This window comes from Vitis vinifera, chromosome 4, assembly GCF_030704535.1.
Source record: "Vitis vinifera cultivar Pinot Noir 40024 chromosome 4, ASM3070453v1".
NCBI classification, from domain to species: Eukaryota; Viridiplantae; Streptophyta; class Magnoliopsida; order Vitales; family Vitaceae; genus Vitis; species Vitis vinifera.
This window is the reverse complement of record NC_081808.1, coordinates 5895533-5911412: the sequence shown is the minus strand read 5'-3', so window position 1 is coordinate 5911412 and position 15880 is coordinate 5895533. Positions and strand designations below refer to the sequence as shown.

General features: G+C 34.4%; 1 protein-coding gene across 4 annotated transcripts in view; it reads right to left on the bottom strand.

The window, feature by feature from the left end:
* Nucleotides 1-12546, bottom strand: part of LOC100260969 (uncharacterized) — a 28660-nt gene extending 16114 nt beyond the window's left edge. For all 4 annotated transcript variants that reach the window (XR_009465483.1, XR_002029949.2, XR_785597.3 and 1 more), the window contains exons 1-5: nucleotides 12350-12546; nucleotides 11875-12049; nucleotides 10830-10992; nucleotides 3308-3444; nucleotides 852-955 (exon numbers count right to left, since the gene is read on the bottom strand). Coding sequence is in view for 1 of the 4 variants with exons in the window: in XM_002282972.4 (XP_002283008.2) it covers nucleotides 852-955; nucleotides 3308-3444; nucleotides 10830-10992; nucleotides 11875-12049; nucleotides 12350-12352 (582 nt within the window). In the remaining 3 variants the exon portion in view is untranslated. The remainder of the gene's footprint in view (nucleotides 1-851; nucleotides 956-3307; nucleotides 3445-10829; nucleotides 10993-11874; nucleotides 12050-12349) is intronic.
* Nucleotides 12547-15880: the final 3334 nt, after the last annotated feature.

Here is a 15880-nt window from a genome sequence, read left to right as displayed (position 1 = left end):
TGACACCAGGGAAAGGTCTATTCTTCAGAAAGACAGAGAACCGTGACACTGAAGTATACTCAGATGCGGATTGGGCAGGAAACATCATTGACAGGCGGTCCACTTCTGGATATTGTTCTTTTGTCTGGGGAAATCTTGTTACCTGGAGGAGTAAGAAGCAATCAGTTGTAGCCAGAAGTAGTGCAGAAGCTGAGTACAGAGCTCTTGCACAGGGAATCTGTGAAGGGATTTGGATAAAAAGGGTTCTTAGTGAACTGGGACAAACGAGTTCATCTCCAATTCTGATGATGTGTGATAATCAGGCAGCTATAAGCATAGCAAAGAACCCCGTGCATCATGACAGGACCAAGCATGTTGAGATTGACAGACACTTCATCACAGAGAAGGTGACTAGTGAGACGGTTAAATTGAACTATGTTCCTACCAAGCACCAAACCGCAGACATCCTCACCAAAGCTTTACCTAGGCCTAACTTTGAAGACTTAACTTGCAAGCTGGGATTATATGATATATATTCTCCAGCTTGAGGGGGAGTGTTGAAATAATGCCAAAGTTAGGATTTTAATTTAGGAAAGTATTTTAGGAATAAAAAAGGAGAGATCATTTAGGATATTTCCTTATGATTCAGTTTCCTAATTTTAGGAGAGAATTAAGCTAGATTGATTTTTTCTTATTCAGTCATTTGTGTATATATATGTGTATGGTGTGTACCGAATAGAATCAATAAAGGAGTTCAGAAATTCTTCACATAATAACAAACTAAATGATGGTGAAGGATAAAGTACACAGCTAAATAAATATATCAAAAAAAAGGAAAAAAAAAGTACACAGCTAAATAAATTTAGGCTCACCATCATTGACAGTTCTGATGAATATTCATTATTAATGATGTCCAGGGACACTGTACTAAGCATCAACTGCACAAGTTTCATAGCCAGTGCCTGTGAGTGTGAACCTGCAGAAAAATTGCATCACATAACTTTTATGCAAATCAGAACTAAGTTACAAGGTCCATGGTCCCATGAATCTATGTATCTTTTGTTCCAAAAGGTAGCAAACAAACTATAGAAGGTTCTAATCACAATGAACACATCAGCCGACAATCTTTGAGTGGTCTAGGGTCCATAAAGGATTACTAATCTTTCTTTTTTTATCTTATTGAGGGCTCATGAGGAGGTTAGGAGGAAAACCTGGTGCTCCTTCTGTGCATCCAATGTACTTGGATTGCACCCCCCCTTTTTTGCTAGGCACACTTTAATCATATCCTATTATTTACCAATTAAAAGAAAAGGAAAAAAAGTTCCCACAACCCCATGGTCACCCAACTTATTCAGATTGCACCAGAAAAACATTTTTGATAGGCAAAACGAGATATTATATTAAAAGTGCTTGAAATAGGGCACACCGAAGTACACACGATATATACAAATAGCAGTAACAGACAAGCAAAGAGGGGAAAAGAAAACAAAAAACCACCTACCTCACCTTACATAGAACTCAACCAATCTACAAAGTCTATCATGATCATAAAACAATCATCTATGTACACTTTAACCCAATCCAAAAATTGCACAGAAAGGTAGATTTGATTGCTTCATCTAACTATATTTCATCTTCGAATGCTCTCTCCTATTTATTTCATTCCATAACGTCTGAAACAGGTACAAAGGAGCGGTCCCCCAAGCTTTCTTTTGCTTCTTCCCCACAAAAGAGTCACGTCAATCAGAATGGTTTCTCTTACAAAAGAGTGCATCATCCAAGCCACTCCATACAAAAAAAAACACCAGTTTCCAGGGATTCTCGCTTTGGAATAGTAAAGGAACATATGCTCAGCCAACTCTTCTTCCCATTAACACATGTAACATCTATTTGTTATATTCCATTTCCACCTTTTAAGCTAATCAAGTGTTAAATCCTTCTGCAAACAACTTCCAAAGCTAAGAAACCCACCTTCATTGGCACCCATGAGTTTCAAACTAAGTTTGTTAGGAAAGACTCACTTCTTCCCTGGGAGAAGGAAGTATAGAAAGATTTGATAGTGAACATGCCACTCTTGATTTCCTTCCAACCTAATCTATCCTCTTCCTCCATTCTAATTCAACTAGAGTGTAGTCTTTGACAAAATGCTTCTACTCCTTCCAATTCCTAAACATGGAACTATCCATAAAAGGAGGGATTCCACTGGCCCCCTTCCTCAACCTGCTCCCACATCTCTGCTACCTAAGAGCCTTTAGCAACAACTAGGGACCTCATTCCTTAACCTTCTTGGGCACAGACGTCATTCCTAAAACAACCAGCTTCTTGAACCCATCTCTAGATGCTTCTCCCTGAAGTTTCCCATACCCAACTGCAACACCCTTTCAGCATCAAAGACCTTCTTGAACTCAAAACAGAATGAGGGATCCATCCATTAAAGCCAAATGGAGATTATCCTTCAAGTGCCAATTAAACATTGTTCATGTTTTCAGCAAAAACATGTTCTGGATCTTATCTAAAAGTCCAACCCATCTACCCATGAGGCAGTACAGTAGGCATTCCATATTTTTGTTGATTTCTCCATTCCCGTTTGAATCTACACTACTTCAACCACCTCACCAGTCACTGCTTACCATCTCTGCATAAGAAACTGCTTTGTTAGGGGCTCCCTCCCCATTCTTCTGCAACTGGAAACTAGCCACTTGAGCTACTTGCTCAATCCTCTGAAGAGAAGCTACCCCTAAGCTCCACAACTTTTTGTCCAGAACCCTCAGCCCCTTGGAAATCCCCTACCTTATAGAAAAACCAAAGTGAACCTCTTCTCTTCCATGGAAAAAACAAAGCACAATAGGAACCTTCCTACTCTATTGCTACGCATCTCCAGCTTGTAATCCCTCCCTCCCTCTATCCAAACTTTTCTGTAAGATTTTCTGTCATTATCATGATAGCATGACTCTGCCCCTTCCAACCAAAGGGCAAAGGCCTTTCTTGCCAAACCTGGTCCAAGATGAAAACCCTCAACCCCCTTCTGACACCTTTCCAACCACCTACCTTTGACCTTCTCTATTGAAATCTGGAAGGGTTTTGAATCAACACTGAACCAGCTTCTTCCTCCCTCCATTTGTGAAATTTTTTTACAAACAAGTTACTTGTCAATGATGATAAATATCATATTACATGGACTCTTCACCAGAAAGACATGAAGCTAACAAGGCTCAGGGATGCAATCACAATGAATACTAGCAACAGCTGATAATTAAATGCACCTGTGGATTATTAACATAATCTGTTTAAGTGTTGTCATAGTTCAATTAAAATTAATTTTAAATACCATCTGCCAAAGTAGACATTTGGGAAGCTAGCACCCTTAAGCCTCCAGATTTGTACAATGCTGAGACTCCATCTTCACAAGAAGTAGACACAAGAAATAAAAATTCGTAGCACTCTTCAACAACATGTGAGCCTGATCTGCGTTCAAACAAAATTAATCAGGGGAAGTCAAGGAGCATACGAGATGACAGGCTTTCTTTTCACACTTCAAATAACCTGAACACAGAATGTTTGCACATAAACCATCAACCGTGTATCTATAGCAACAAGAAACAGGACTGACATCCCAATCAAATAGCCTAAAGCAAGAACATGCTTTTACTTATCAAAAAATGAAAAATGAAAAATAAAAAGTAATATTAAAAGAGAAAAAGCGTGTTTTAAGATTATCATTGATCAATTAGTACATAATGGACTTTACAAACTTGGGAGCAGGAATATCTTCATTGGAACAGAACATGACTAGAAAACTAAACAAAACCTTCTATAAAAGGCAAGCAAAAGACCTATTAATCCACGCACATCATTATTGCAATAGAGTTGGTCTTATTTAGTGAGCCTTTAGTTGGTTTTAATTTTTTTCCATGTAATGTACCATTTAAATAAACCAATAACATAATTCCAACTGTGTAAACAAAAGCAAACGGATTCTACCTTCATGGCTTCTCTCTCTAAGGATCCATATCCATTTTAGTCGATACTATATATCATATAAAAGATATCAAAAAATACCTCACATAAAAGTCCATATATACACTCAAGCAACCTTGAAAAATGAAGGTCTTGCTTTGATAAGTTAGGCCACGTTTTGGCACTTCTAAATTATTAATAAGGCATCCTTCCAAAACAAATTGTCAAATCCACCAACTAGAAGTAGGTAGTGATAACTACTCATTCTATAGCAAACACTAATTTTTCTATAGAAATGAGAAATTACTCTTATTCCCATTTATAGACTAAAATCAAGGTCAAATAATTTTTTTGGAAAAGAACTGATCATGCAACAGACTATAGTTTTTCCAAATTTAAAAAAATTACAATTAAAAAAAGAAACTCATAAGAGAATCAACACAAGTGATGGGGATGAGTCCCTCCAAGTGTATTCAAGAAAAGGAATGAAAGGAAAAAAAAATTAAAGTACTACAATTTCAGACGTTTCAAAATTCTTCTTAAACGAAGTTTCAAACCATCTATTTTCTAAAATAATTTATTGATTCTAAAGTTTCTATTTACAAAAAAAAAATTATTAGAAACTTTATTACAAGAAGTTTCTATAAAGTAAGTTTCTAATTTAAAAAAAAAAATGATTTATTTTAATTTTTTGAAATAGTTTTATGAAAAGAATAGTAGTCTTAATAAGTTACTACATAGGTTAAATTTACCTTTTCATAGCTTTATTCTATTTTAGGGTTTTTAAAGCTTATAAATAAGATTAATTGATATCAAAGAAGATTAAGGATTGATGATCAATAATCCTAAGTTTTTTTTTTTGTGCAAACATTGCAATTTTCAATGGTAAGACTCCATTACTTTTCTTCTGCACGACATTCCTACAAGGCCTTAGTGAGACTCTAAGGTTTCATATCTTCCTTCTTTATCTCTTCTTTTCCTATATTTTATCCCCATTGCCATAATTTTTATTCCTTATTCCTCTCCTAAAACCCTGTAGATTAAAACCCTAGCCCACCTATTTGATTGTAGACAACCATCCTATGGTTTTCCTAAACAAGAAGTGGTCTCCCCACAGGAACTAGCACATGGAACAGTAACTGGATGTGTTTACGTTTTGGTGTTAAAGTATTATATTTATGTCTTCCGTTAATTAGAGGGGTAATTTTATAATTTACATTGTATTTTGTTAATATGCAAGAGAGAAGCATCTAGCAATAGGCTGTAGGCTCATATTTGTTTACTCTCATCCTTTCTTTTTTTTTCTCCTCTTCAGTTTTTTTCTCTCCTTTTCAACATGGCATGACAGCAGGTTCAAAAATTAGCTGCTTTTTGTCATAAACTGCAGTTGCACCTCTACAAATCACAAACCCTAACCCTAGCTGCTACTACACTTAAAAACCTATCCTCATTGGCTGTTAATAAGTATTAGGGACTGCTCTAGTGATCAATCCCCTTGCTGTGGCTGCTTCAGTCTTTGTGGCTGCCTCAATAATGTCTAAGAACATGTGATAAGATTGTTAGAACATTGCTCAAGGATTGTTTTTTGCAAAAGAAAAAGTGAAAACGGTGTGTTTCAAATCTGTTTCCTTTACTACTATGTCTACAATTAGTGAAGTAAGACAAGTGACAACAAGGGGATCCAAATCATGTCTGTCAAGTTGAATGGCCCTAATTATTTGTTGTGTGCTAGCAAAAGGAAAACTAGAGCATCTCCGCATCTAGAAGAGTTAAAAGGATTTGAAGAGTGGCAACAAAATGGCTGCACAATTATGACATGGTTATGGAAGGGAATGGAACAGATTCTAATGTTTTGTTTTTAGATAGTGCAAAGGAGATCTTAATGCTATTTGCACAAGAAAAAAAATATTTCTAGAACTTATCAATTGTATAAAAACATCTTTGCTATCAATCAAAATGGTTACAGTTCCTTCAAAGGGATGTGGAAGGAGTTAAACATCTATCAGTCACTCTCTAATGATATTCAAGTGGCCAAATTCCTTTATGGCCTTTATATTATGGTGAGGCAAAGAACAATATGCTCAGCAATGTGTACTCCCATTCACAGTGTATTAATGTCTTCTTTTCATTCTTGTTCTAGCAGTGCGAAGAAAACATCAACCCTGTTTTCAGGTCATGGTAAAGGTAATAATAACATCAGAGGTCATTGGTAAAGGTTCAGTTAGGAGATAATGGTCGAAAAACAAGGAGAGCTTTCAAAGAAAGTAACATCAGCACTCACAAAGGACTTCTAGGTAATAGGGTCAACACACAAAGTACTTCTCATTAGTAGGATCAATACATTTGTAACCTTTTGGTATTTGAGAATATCCAAGAAAAATGCATTTAATGGAATGGGGAGAAGATTTGTCTTGATGTGGATGAAGATTATGGACAAAGCAAGAACAACCAAATGTTCTTGTTAAAAGTAAAAATAATAGGAGATCAGGAAATAAAATAGAGTTTTAAGGCCTGGTTATTCAAAACTGTGGATGGTTACAATTCATTAGGCAACAAGCAATGAGAAAAGCATCAACCAAAATACCCATTACGCATTTTGTCTCCATGTTTTGCTCATATGAAACCCTTCTATTCCTTCAAACTCAAAGAAAATGAAGCAGAGCAAAAAAGAGAATGCAATTACAGGATGGCTGATCAAGAGTCTTAAGAGGACTTCGTACTATTTGTTTTGGTTGTTATATAAATCATAAGGTAACCATTCTTTCTACAATTTTCAATTCCTAAACTTGTTAACCCACCAATTTCCTAAAAGCTTAAGCTGTTACAATTCAGGCTCACAATCTATATCATGCCCTAATACCCCACTATGTGCAGCCTTATACCTGTACGTGGGGGCATAGACCAAAGCAGTTGTTATTGATTTTCGATTTCTTAAACTTGTTGAACTACCATCTTTCTTAAAAACTTGAATTGTTAGGATTTGGGCTCACAATGTACACACCTCTTATGTGTGACCCTATAACCACACTTTCTACAATTTTCGACTCCTAAACTTGTTGAACTACTAATTTTTATAAAAGCTTAAGCTATTAAGATTAGAACCCCTAATATATATCATGCTCTAACACCCCTCTCACGTGTGACCCCATACACCACACATGAGAGACATTATAATTTGTGATACAAAAAATAAGATTCTAAAAGCAAGTGCTAAAGAAGCAACACACCAAAGTACAAGAGACGAGGGAAGGACTTGTAATCACAAATAATTAAACAAATAAATGGACGAGGAAGTACTTAAACCTTAGATCTCCAGTTAACCAAACTGTGATATCATGTTGAATAACCACTTTTCCTAAAAAGCTTAAGAAGTTAGGATTTTGGTCTACAACGTATATAATGTTTGAACAAAACTCATTCCCATATTTTAGAGCTTTTGATATCAAGTTTTAAATCCCTAGAGTAACTTTTGGAAGGCCTTAGCCATAAATCTATGCCTTTAAGGCCATTAAGTAAAAAAAGAAAAAGAAAAACAACAGTTGAGTGTTGCAAGACATAGTCAAGGTCAAGGGGATTTATGAGAACACCAAAGATGGAAACAATGAGGTTATATTAGGATGAATGTTTAATATGGATTTTTAACATTGATTGAAGAATTAAGAAATGAGTCATTACCATTTTTAGGACAATAAGATGAGTTGATTACTTGTTTTGGGCAAGAGACTTGAATAACAAAGAGAAACTAAGATGAAAGGTTATTGCATGATTGATCCCAAGATTTGAGACATCAATTGAGTTGAAAAGTGTGGTTTGGTTAGTTAAGCTCCAAAAAAAATTTTTTAGAAAGAGAACATACATAAAATATAAAGAACTATACAGTCGTATACAAAGGATAACAAAAGGCATAGCTTGAAGGAAGGAAAACACAAAAAAAACTCGTTCCCTCCCTCATCTAGATCCCATCCCATCCACAAAATTGATTAAAGGCATTGATACTTCTGCTATATACATCCTAATCCATGACAACAAGCTTCTAAAGAAGAAGCTAACAAGTGAACTAGCTACTTCTCGTTTTCAAATGCTCTTTGATTCTTTTCCTTCCAAATTGTTCAAAAATACATAAAGGGGCAACACTTTAATTCTTGCGTTTTCTTTTTGATAGGAAACAACACATGTATATATTAATAGAAAAAAAGTACAATAGAAGGATGAGTAATCCTCCCACCAGAGATGAAACTAAACGACACAAAAAGATAACAAGGCACTACACTAAGAAACTACGAACAATCTCCCTTGACTAGACCATCCTGTTGGAACTACATACTGCTAGCCAATCTAGTTGTAACACGATAAGGGGAATGCCCTTAAAAACCGTGGAACAAAAAGTCCAAAGAGAAGCAAGGAAATGAATTGAATCCCAAAGGTTCTCTGAATTCCTAGCTTTGTCCTCAAATATCATGGCATTTCTTTCCCGCCACACAACCCAAGTTAAAGCTATGCACGCATTCTGCCACAAAACCACCCCTCTCTTGGAATTGCCAAAACCTTTATAGTTGATGGACATCATGTCTGAAATGCTTCTCAGAGGAACCCAATCCATCTTGGCTAGTTGAAATAATTTGTGCCACAACCCCAATGACACAGAACAATGAAGGAAGAGATGATCTATTGATTCTCCTTGCTTCATGCACAACTTACAAATGTCAGGACTAAGAGCTTTGTGGGGTCTCCTCAATTGTAGCAAGTCATTAGTATTTACCTTCTTGTGTGCCACAAGCCAGACAAAGGTCTTAACTTTGAAAGGGACTTGAGAATTCCATACAAACTTAGTAGGGAAAAGTGGAGATAATCCGGGCATTTGTGACAAGGCTATAAAGAAAGATTTGACTGTGAACAATCTTGAAGAAGATAAGGATCATGATCTCGCATCTGAAGCCAAAGTGGATATATGCATACAATCAAAAGATCGCATGAGACGTTCTAGATCTTCTATCTCAGAATCGGAAAGATTACGACGGAAATTAAAGTTCCATGCAAAAGGGCGATCAGAACCGAGAATTGAAGATATAGGAATATTTTTATCCGTGACTACTCTAAATAGCCTTGGATATTGGACTTTGAAAATCTGATCCCCCCACTACAAATCTTCCCAAAAACGAATTCTTTCCCCATCCCCTACTACCAACCGAGTATACTTGGAAAAATTCTGAAAGACTTGTGCAATAGCCTTCCAAGGACAACGATGTGACCATCTGACTAAAGTGTTAGCATCCCAACCATTTGAGTGTGTCCCATAAATGCTTTGAATGACCTGATGCCACAGAGTTGTGCTCTCCCTAGGAAACCTCCACAACCATTTCCTTAAAAGAGCATGATTCCTTAAAGGAATCTTCCCAAACCCTAAACCCCCTTTTACCCTCGGCTTACACACCGCATCCCAACTAACTAGATAATCTCTTTTACCTTCTCCAACCCCTAACCAAAGAAAATTCCTTTGCAATCTCTCGATTTTTGCAGCCACTGAAGTGGGAATCTTAAACAGAGAAAGAAAGTAGTTGGGAATGTGGGAAAGGCATGAGTGGTTAAGAGTTATCCTACCACCAAAAGAAAAGTAAGTCTTTTGCCACCCGTCTAATCTCCTAGAGATTCTCTCAATCACTGGGTCCCAGAATCCACAAGCAGTTGAATTCCCTCCCAAAGGAAGACCCAGGTATAGTATAGGCCAATCAGAAGCCTTGCATTCAAGCAACAAGGCTAACCTAGAGAGATGATTCTGATCAAGGTTGATTCCAAAAAGATTACTCTTGTCAAGATTGACCTTAAGCCCAGAAATTTGTCCAAACACTAACAATAAACTCTTGAGAGTTAGCAGTTCTTCCACGCAAGAGTAAGCAAAGAATATGGTATCATCTGCGAATTGCAGATGGGTCACCCTAACTCTATTTCTACCTACCCTGAAACCCTCCAGCACACTTCTTTCCTTAGCTTTCAACAACATTCTACTCAACACATCTACAACAATAGTGAACAGGAAAAGGGATAAAGGGTCACCTTGCCTTAAACCTCTAGATGCCTTGACCCATCCTTTAGCATTACCATTCACTAGAATAGCATAAGAGACCAAGGACAGACAACCTCTCATCCAACTCCTCCATTTAGAACTAAACCCCTTCTTCTCCAACACATGATCCACAAAATCCCATTTCACATGGTCATAAGCCTTTTCAAAGTTAATTTTGAATACAACTCCTTCCTCCCTTGATCGCCTTTTCTCGTCCACTATCTCATTGGCTATAAGAACTGCATCCAAAATTTGTCTCCCTTGAACAAAAGCACCTTGAGTAGAGTGGATAGTCTCGTGTAGAACTCCTCTTAATCGTCCTGACAAGACTTTTGCTATTACCTTATAGAGGCAAGTGATCAGGCTAATAGGTCTAAAATCCGAAATCTTCTTTGACTGACTCTTTTTGGGCAAAAGAACTATAGAGGCAAGTAATTCTTGTGTTTTCTTCCCACAAAGGATCCATACAACTTAAGGGAGTCTGCCTAACCAAAGAAGGAAGCACCCAATAACACCAAGAAAGGAGAAAAAAAACTACCATAACACCTTAGTTTCCCAATTTTTTGGTTTGATATTTCCACCTTACATTAAAAAGACTCATTATAATCCAACATTTTATTTTTTGGTTTTCATTCAGCTCCCATGCAAGATGTATTCCTCTCTACCTCTTCAAAACAATAAGTGCACCAATAATTTGGAACTGGTTGGGAACATATTAAAAATAAAAAACAAAAAGAGAAACATCAAAGTTATGCTGTAAAAATAAGAACTATTCAAAATAATCAGAATTCATCAACTGCAGAGAAAAATAAGTTGAGGATGAGAACCTTACTGCTTGGACAAAATTTCCAATATCAAAGGAATCTTTAAGACCATATCTTCAGATGAAGCAATCTCCGGAACACGACAGAATGCAGCAAGAACAGTAACTGATAGTTGCAAATATGCATCTCTGTTGTCACCTCCACTGCTACTAATAGTTCCTTTCCCCATCCCTTAAAAAATCCACAACATCAGCCTTGGCAAAACAAATTAAATTTTTTTAAAGAAAATTTACTCTTCTGTTTGATTTCAAGAAAATAGAGGAAAAGAAAATAAATAAAACCTTGAATCTTACATTTTCATGGGTTTGACAAAAACTCAACTGCAAATTATGGAAGGTAGCTTTATTAGACTCGGATGAGTGGAGGTTTTTGTTTTCTCAGTCCTACAGAATGAAAAACCTAAGGATTCAAATTTAATTCCTTTTTCTTTTCCAACATTTCTGCAGTAGTCAAACTAAGCTTAGTGTTTTATGTTGTTTAGCTTTCCTAAAAGACTGAAAATTCAGCACCTAAACCAATAGTTTAAGGCCCAGCTAAGTGTTGATATTTATCAAAATAAAATAAAATAAAAAGTTGGATATTTTGCTTTCACTGTCCCGAACAATACAGACTGAAATTTTTAGAATTTTCAATCTCTCAGCATTGCTCTTAGTCTAGTCACTCAAAAGGAAAATGGAGCATTAACACTTTGTTTGCAACCAAATCCTTCATGAAAAAGGAATTTAGCCAACTGAAAGGAATTGGGATCACTTCCTTTCTTCCATTCTAGCACTTGGAAGAATTTAATCAGAAAAAGGATGAATCTTATGTACTTAACAGTTGTTAAAGAAGAGGGTAACACAAAAGAACTTCTTTAGGAGCTAAAACTGAATTATCCATTTAGGAAAAAAAAATCAATACTTTAAATCCTCTGCTTACCCTACGTTTTCTTAGGAACCAAATGAACCATTAACGGATTACCAATTGAAGCCAAGAAACTAAAACCACAATCAAAAGGTCAATATCTTTTCCTGGCATTTTCTCATGTACCAAACAACGGATGAAGAGATTTACCGGTCCTTAACAGGCGATCGAGAAACCCAATTCCGACCGCATTGTAAACCCTACGAAGGGCAGCATTGTCGTCGCCCTTGCAAAATTTAGTGACAAGAAGCAGGCCTGCGAGTCGTTGTTCATCCCTTTCGCCTTTCAAGAGCTTCAAGCAATCTTCCAGAGAAGGAGATTGTTCCTGTAATCGAATATAGAAAATCAATACCGAGGGAGCAAGCAACGGTCCGTTTGGTTTTCGATAAAGCGTATAAAAAGAAAATAAACAAAAATTTTGGACCTCCACTTCTGCATTATTTGAGAACCAAAAGCAAAAACAAAATCAAAAAGCTTCCACTCAACTTCTCAGTTGAACTGAGAGTTTCTATTCATTTGAAAACAAAAAACCAACACAAAAACAACAGAATTGAAAATCCAAATCTCTTTTCTTCCATTTTCTCGCCAACCAATGGGTAAAGAGAGAAGACTATATATTTCTAACCATAGAAAGGGAAAGGATGAAGGATTGATCGAAGATATGAGGTGAACAGAGGTTTTTGTAGGGATTTTCTTTTAGTCTGTTTTTCTTTTTCTCGGAAGCCGAACAATTTCTCTCCAAGGGAACGGTTTCGAGGTTTCCAGAGATGTCTGTAAAGTGGGGGAGTGTTTCAGCGGCTAGTACCCTCTGGAAGGCGTCGTTTTAATTTTAAGTGGCATTTAATTTCTGCATAGTAATATTGGGAAAATTATATTTAAATTGACCGCTTTTTCTTTGCTTTGTTTTATTTTTAGTATTTGAAAAATCAATTTAATAATTTAATTTAAATCATTGAATTAATTAAATATATTTAAAAATAATAATTTAAATTTAAAAATAATATTTCACATTCAAATAAATAATTAAATTTTTTTAATAAATAAATTTATTATTTAAAACCATTGAAAATAAATATTAGTTAAAATCAATGAAGATAAATTTTAGTTAAAATTAACAAGGGTGAATACGTTAATTTGGTGATTTGGTGATTTAGAATCAATTTTAAATTAATTTTACTAAATATCTTTAATATTTAAAAAATATAAATCAATAAGTAAATTTTAATTCAACAACTTGATAATAATTTATCTTAAAATTCAATTTAAATCATTAAGTAATAAATATTATATTTTATCAAACACACTCGAGTGTTAATTTGATACATCGGTCTTTCCATTTTTTTAAAAAAAAAAGCAAAAGTATACAATATAAAAACTCTTAAAAAGAACTTTTAAAAATTGTTAAAAAATACTAAGGTACTAAAAAAAAAACATTTACTACCTTCAATTTTAAAATTTTGATAGTATTATAAAGTAAATAAAATATAGATAAAGAATAAGTTAACTCTAAAATTGTTTTGATTTACTTAGTTGGACATTTTGCCGCAATAATGCATTGTCATGTTTATTATTCCAATTTCATTTAATTCTTTAAAGCATTCTTTCTAATACATACCTTTTTTTGGCTACGAGTAAACTTGGAATGAACCCCAATGTACTTACACACCGATGAAGGGATCGAGTTGTTATGTTGTTCATAATTTATTTATTTATTTCACTCTAACTTTTGCCAATACTAGGGTTTTTTTTTTCCACTTTTAGTTTTGTAAGCATTTTTTTTTTTTTGTCCCTAAAAAGTCCTTATGATTTTTAACTTAACAAACATTTTTTATTTTCACTACAAGTGGTTTAAGCTTATGCAAGCCAGGAGCAACATGCAATTTAACCTCATAATTTAAGGAACCTTGCTATTGGAGATCTAAAATCGGGTTTGAAGTTACCTTAACTATTGCAAAAGTGTTCAAAAATGGATAGGAAACATTTACAGCTAATTTATTTAGAGTTTCTATTTGCCCTAGACAACAAAACTTTGGTACAAATTCTTCCACTCGCCATTTCATTGCACAAGGTTTCCTATGTCTTTTTCGAAGTTCAAAAATTGAAGGTATGAATTTTTATTTTTATTTTGAAATTACTCTTGTTGCACTTTTGAAGAGGTTTGGTGTAATTTCTTCCTTGAATGCACTATCTAAAAATTAGGCTATTTTGGAAAATTGTTAAATTTTCTTTAAAATGTTTTGTTGATTTAGCTTAATGAAATAATTGATACGGTATTATTCACTTGATTATTTGGTTTATCATATTTTGGAAATTCAATTGAAGATGTGATATGCTAATTCTTTTTGCAAACTGAAGACCATTTTTGAGTAATTTTGAAATCTAATAGAGCTGGATTTGTACTTAATTTCTAAATGGAATTTATTTTAATTTTTTTGGAAATATTCTAAAATAAATTGTCATCTGTCCATTTAAGAAATTTCTACCATTTATACTTGTCCATTTGTTCCAATTTATATAATTTAAATTTCATTTTATTTTGCTACAAATGGTAGTAAGAAAATGAAAGAGTTCTAAAGAACAAAATAGAGAGTTGGTTAGACATGATGAGGAAATTGAGACTACAATGCTTATAGTAGCTCTTATTACTACAACATTTGTCATTTGCAAATCTCTGCCCAAATTAGCTAAGACCAAGACCACCAAAAGATATACTATTGCATTAAGTTTCAGTTATAGAAAAAGGAAAAAATGACATTAGGGTAGCCATTTAAACCATATGATTGCTTTACTAGACCATTTCATGAGGAGCTATATTTTGATATCTACGCGCTTGTTGAGTCTTTTTTTTTTTTTCAAAATTCTATTCCGAGTTATGCCAAACATATTTCTTATTTTTCTTTTTTCCTTTGTTCTTTCTTTTCATTGGAATTTTATATGGTTGCCCCAATGTCCTTTTTCCTTTTTCTAAAATTGAAGCTTGTGCAACAATATGTCTTTTGGTGGCTTTGGTCTTAGCTAATTTGAGTGAGATTCTCAAATGGCAACCATTGTATTAATAGGAGTTACTGTAGGCATTGAAATCTCAATTTTTTCATCGTATACAACCTATTCTTTATTCTATTCTTCAATAGTATTTTTTTTTCTTTTTTTTTTTTTACTATCATCTGTAGCAAATTGAAATGAAATTTAGACAATATAAATTAAAACAAATGGATAAGCATAATTGGTGGAAATTTTCTAAATGAACAAATGATCATTTATATTTGAATATTTCTAGAAAAGATTAAAATAAATGTCATTTAGAAATTAAGTAAAAATCTAGCTCTATCATATTCAAAAATTACTTAAAATAGTATTCGATTTACAAAACGAATTAGCATATCACATCTTCAATTGAATTTCCAATATATGATAAACCAAATAACCAAGTGAATAACACCGAATTAATTACTCCATTGAGCTAAATCAATAAAACATTCCAAAGAAATTTCAACAATTAGCCATAATAGCCTAATTTTCAAATATTGCATTTAGGGAAAAAATTTGACCAAACCTCCTCAAAAGTATATTGAAGAGTTATTTTCAGGAAAAAAAAAATTCATACTTTCAATTTTTAATCTTTGAAAAAGACTTAGGAAACCTTGTGGAAGTTTCACATTAAGCTACTAATTGCAACAAAAGTGGTGCCATTGAGGATATCGCACAACCTGAGTGAATACATGTAGCAGTCTACATTGAAAAGCCTTTGAAAAAGCCATTGAAATGCATGAGAATTATTCTTCATACAAGCCATTTGCACCTCTGAACATATCTTCATGTGTGACTGCAATATATGGGTCACAAAATGGCAAAATTTGCTACTTAAAAATATGAAAACCGAACTCATATAGTTGCTGAATTTTTCAATCTTTCACAAGGTTGTTGATTTTAATATAAGCACTACCATATTTCCTTGAATTTTATATGGCACTAAATGACAAACTCCACCTCTTGAGAATAGTTCCATTGTTCATGGCATGCTGATTACTACATGCATAATGAGGTTGTCGAATTTCCATGAACTCACAAATGCATGACACTTTGCTTTAGTATTTCATCTTTTCGCATGGCCATGCAAAACAAATCTGAGCCATCATATTTTGTTTTTCCAAGAGGA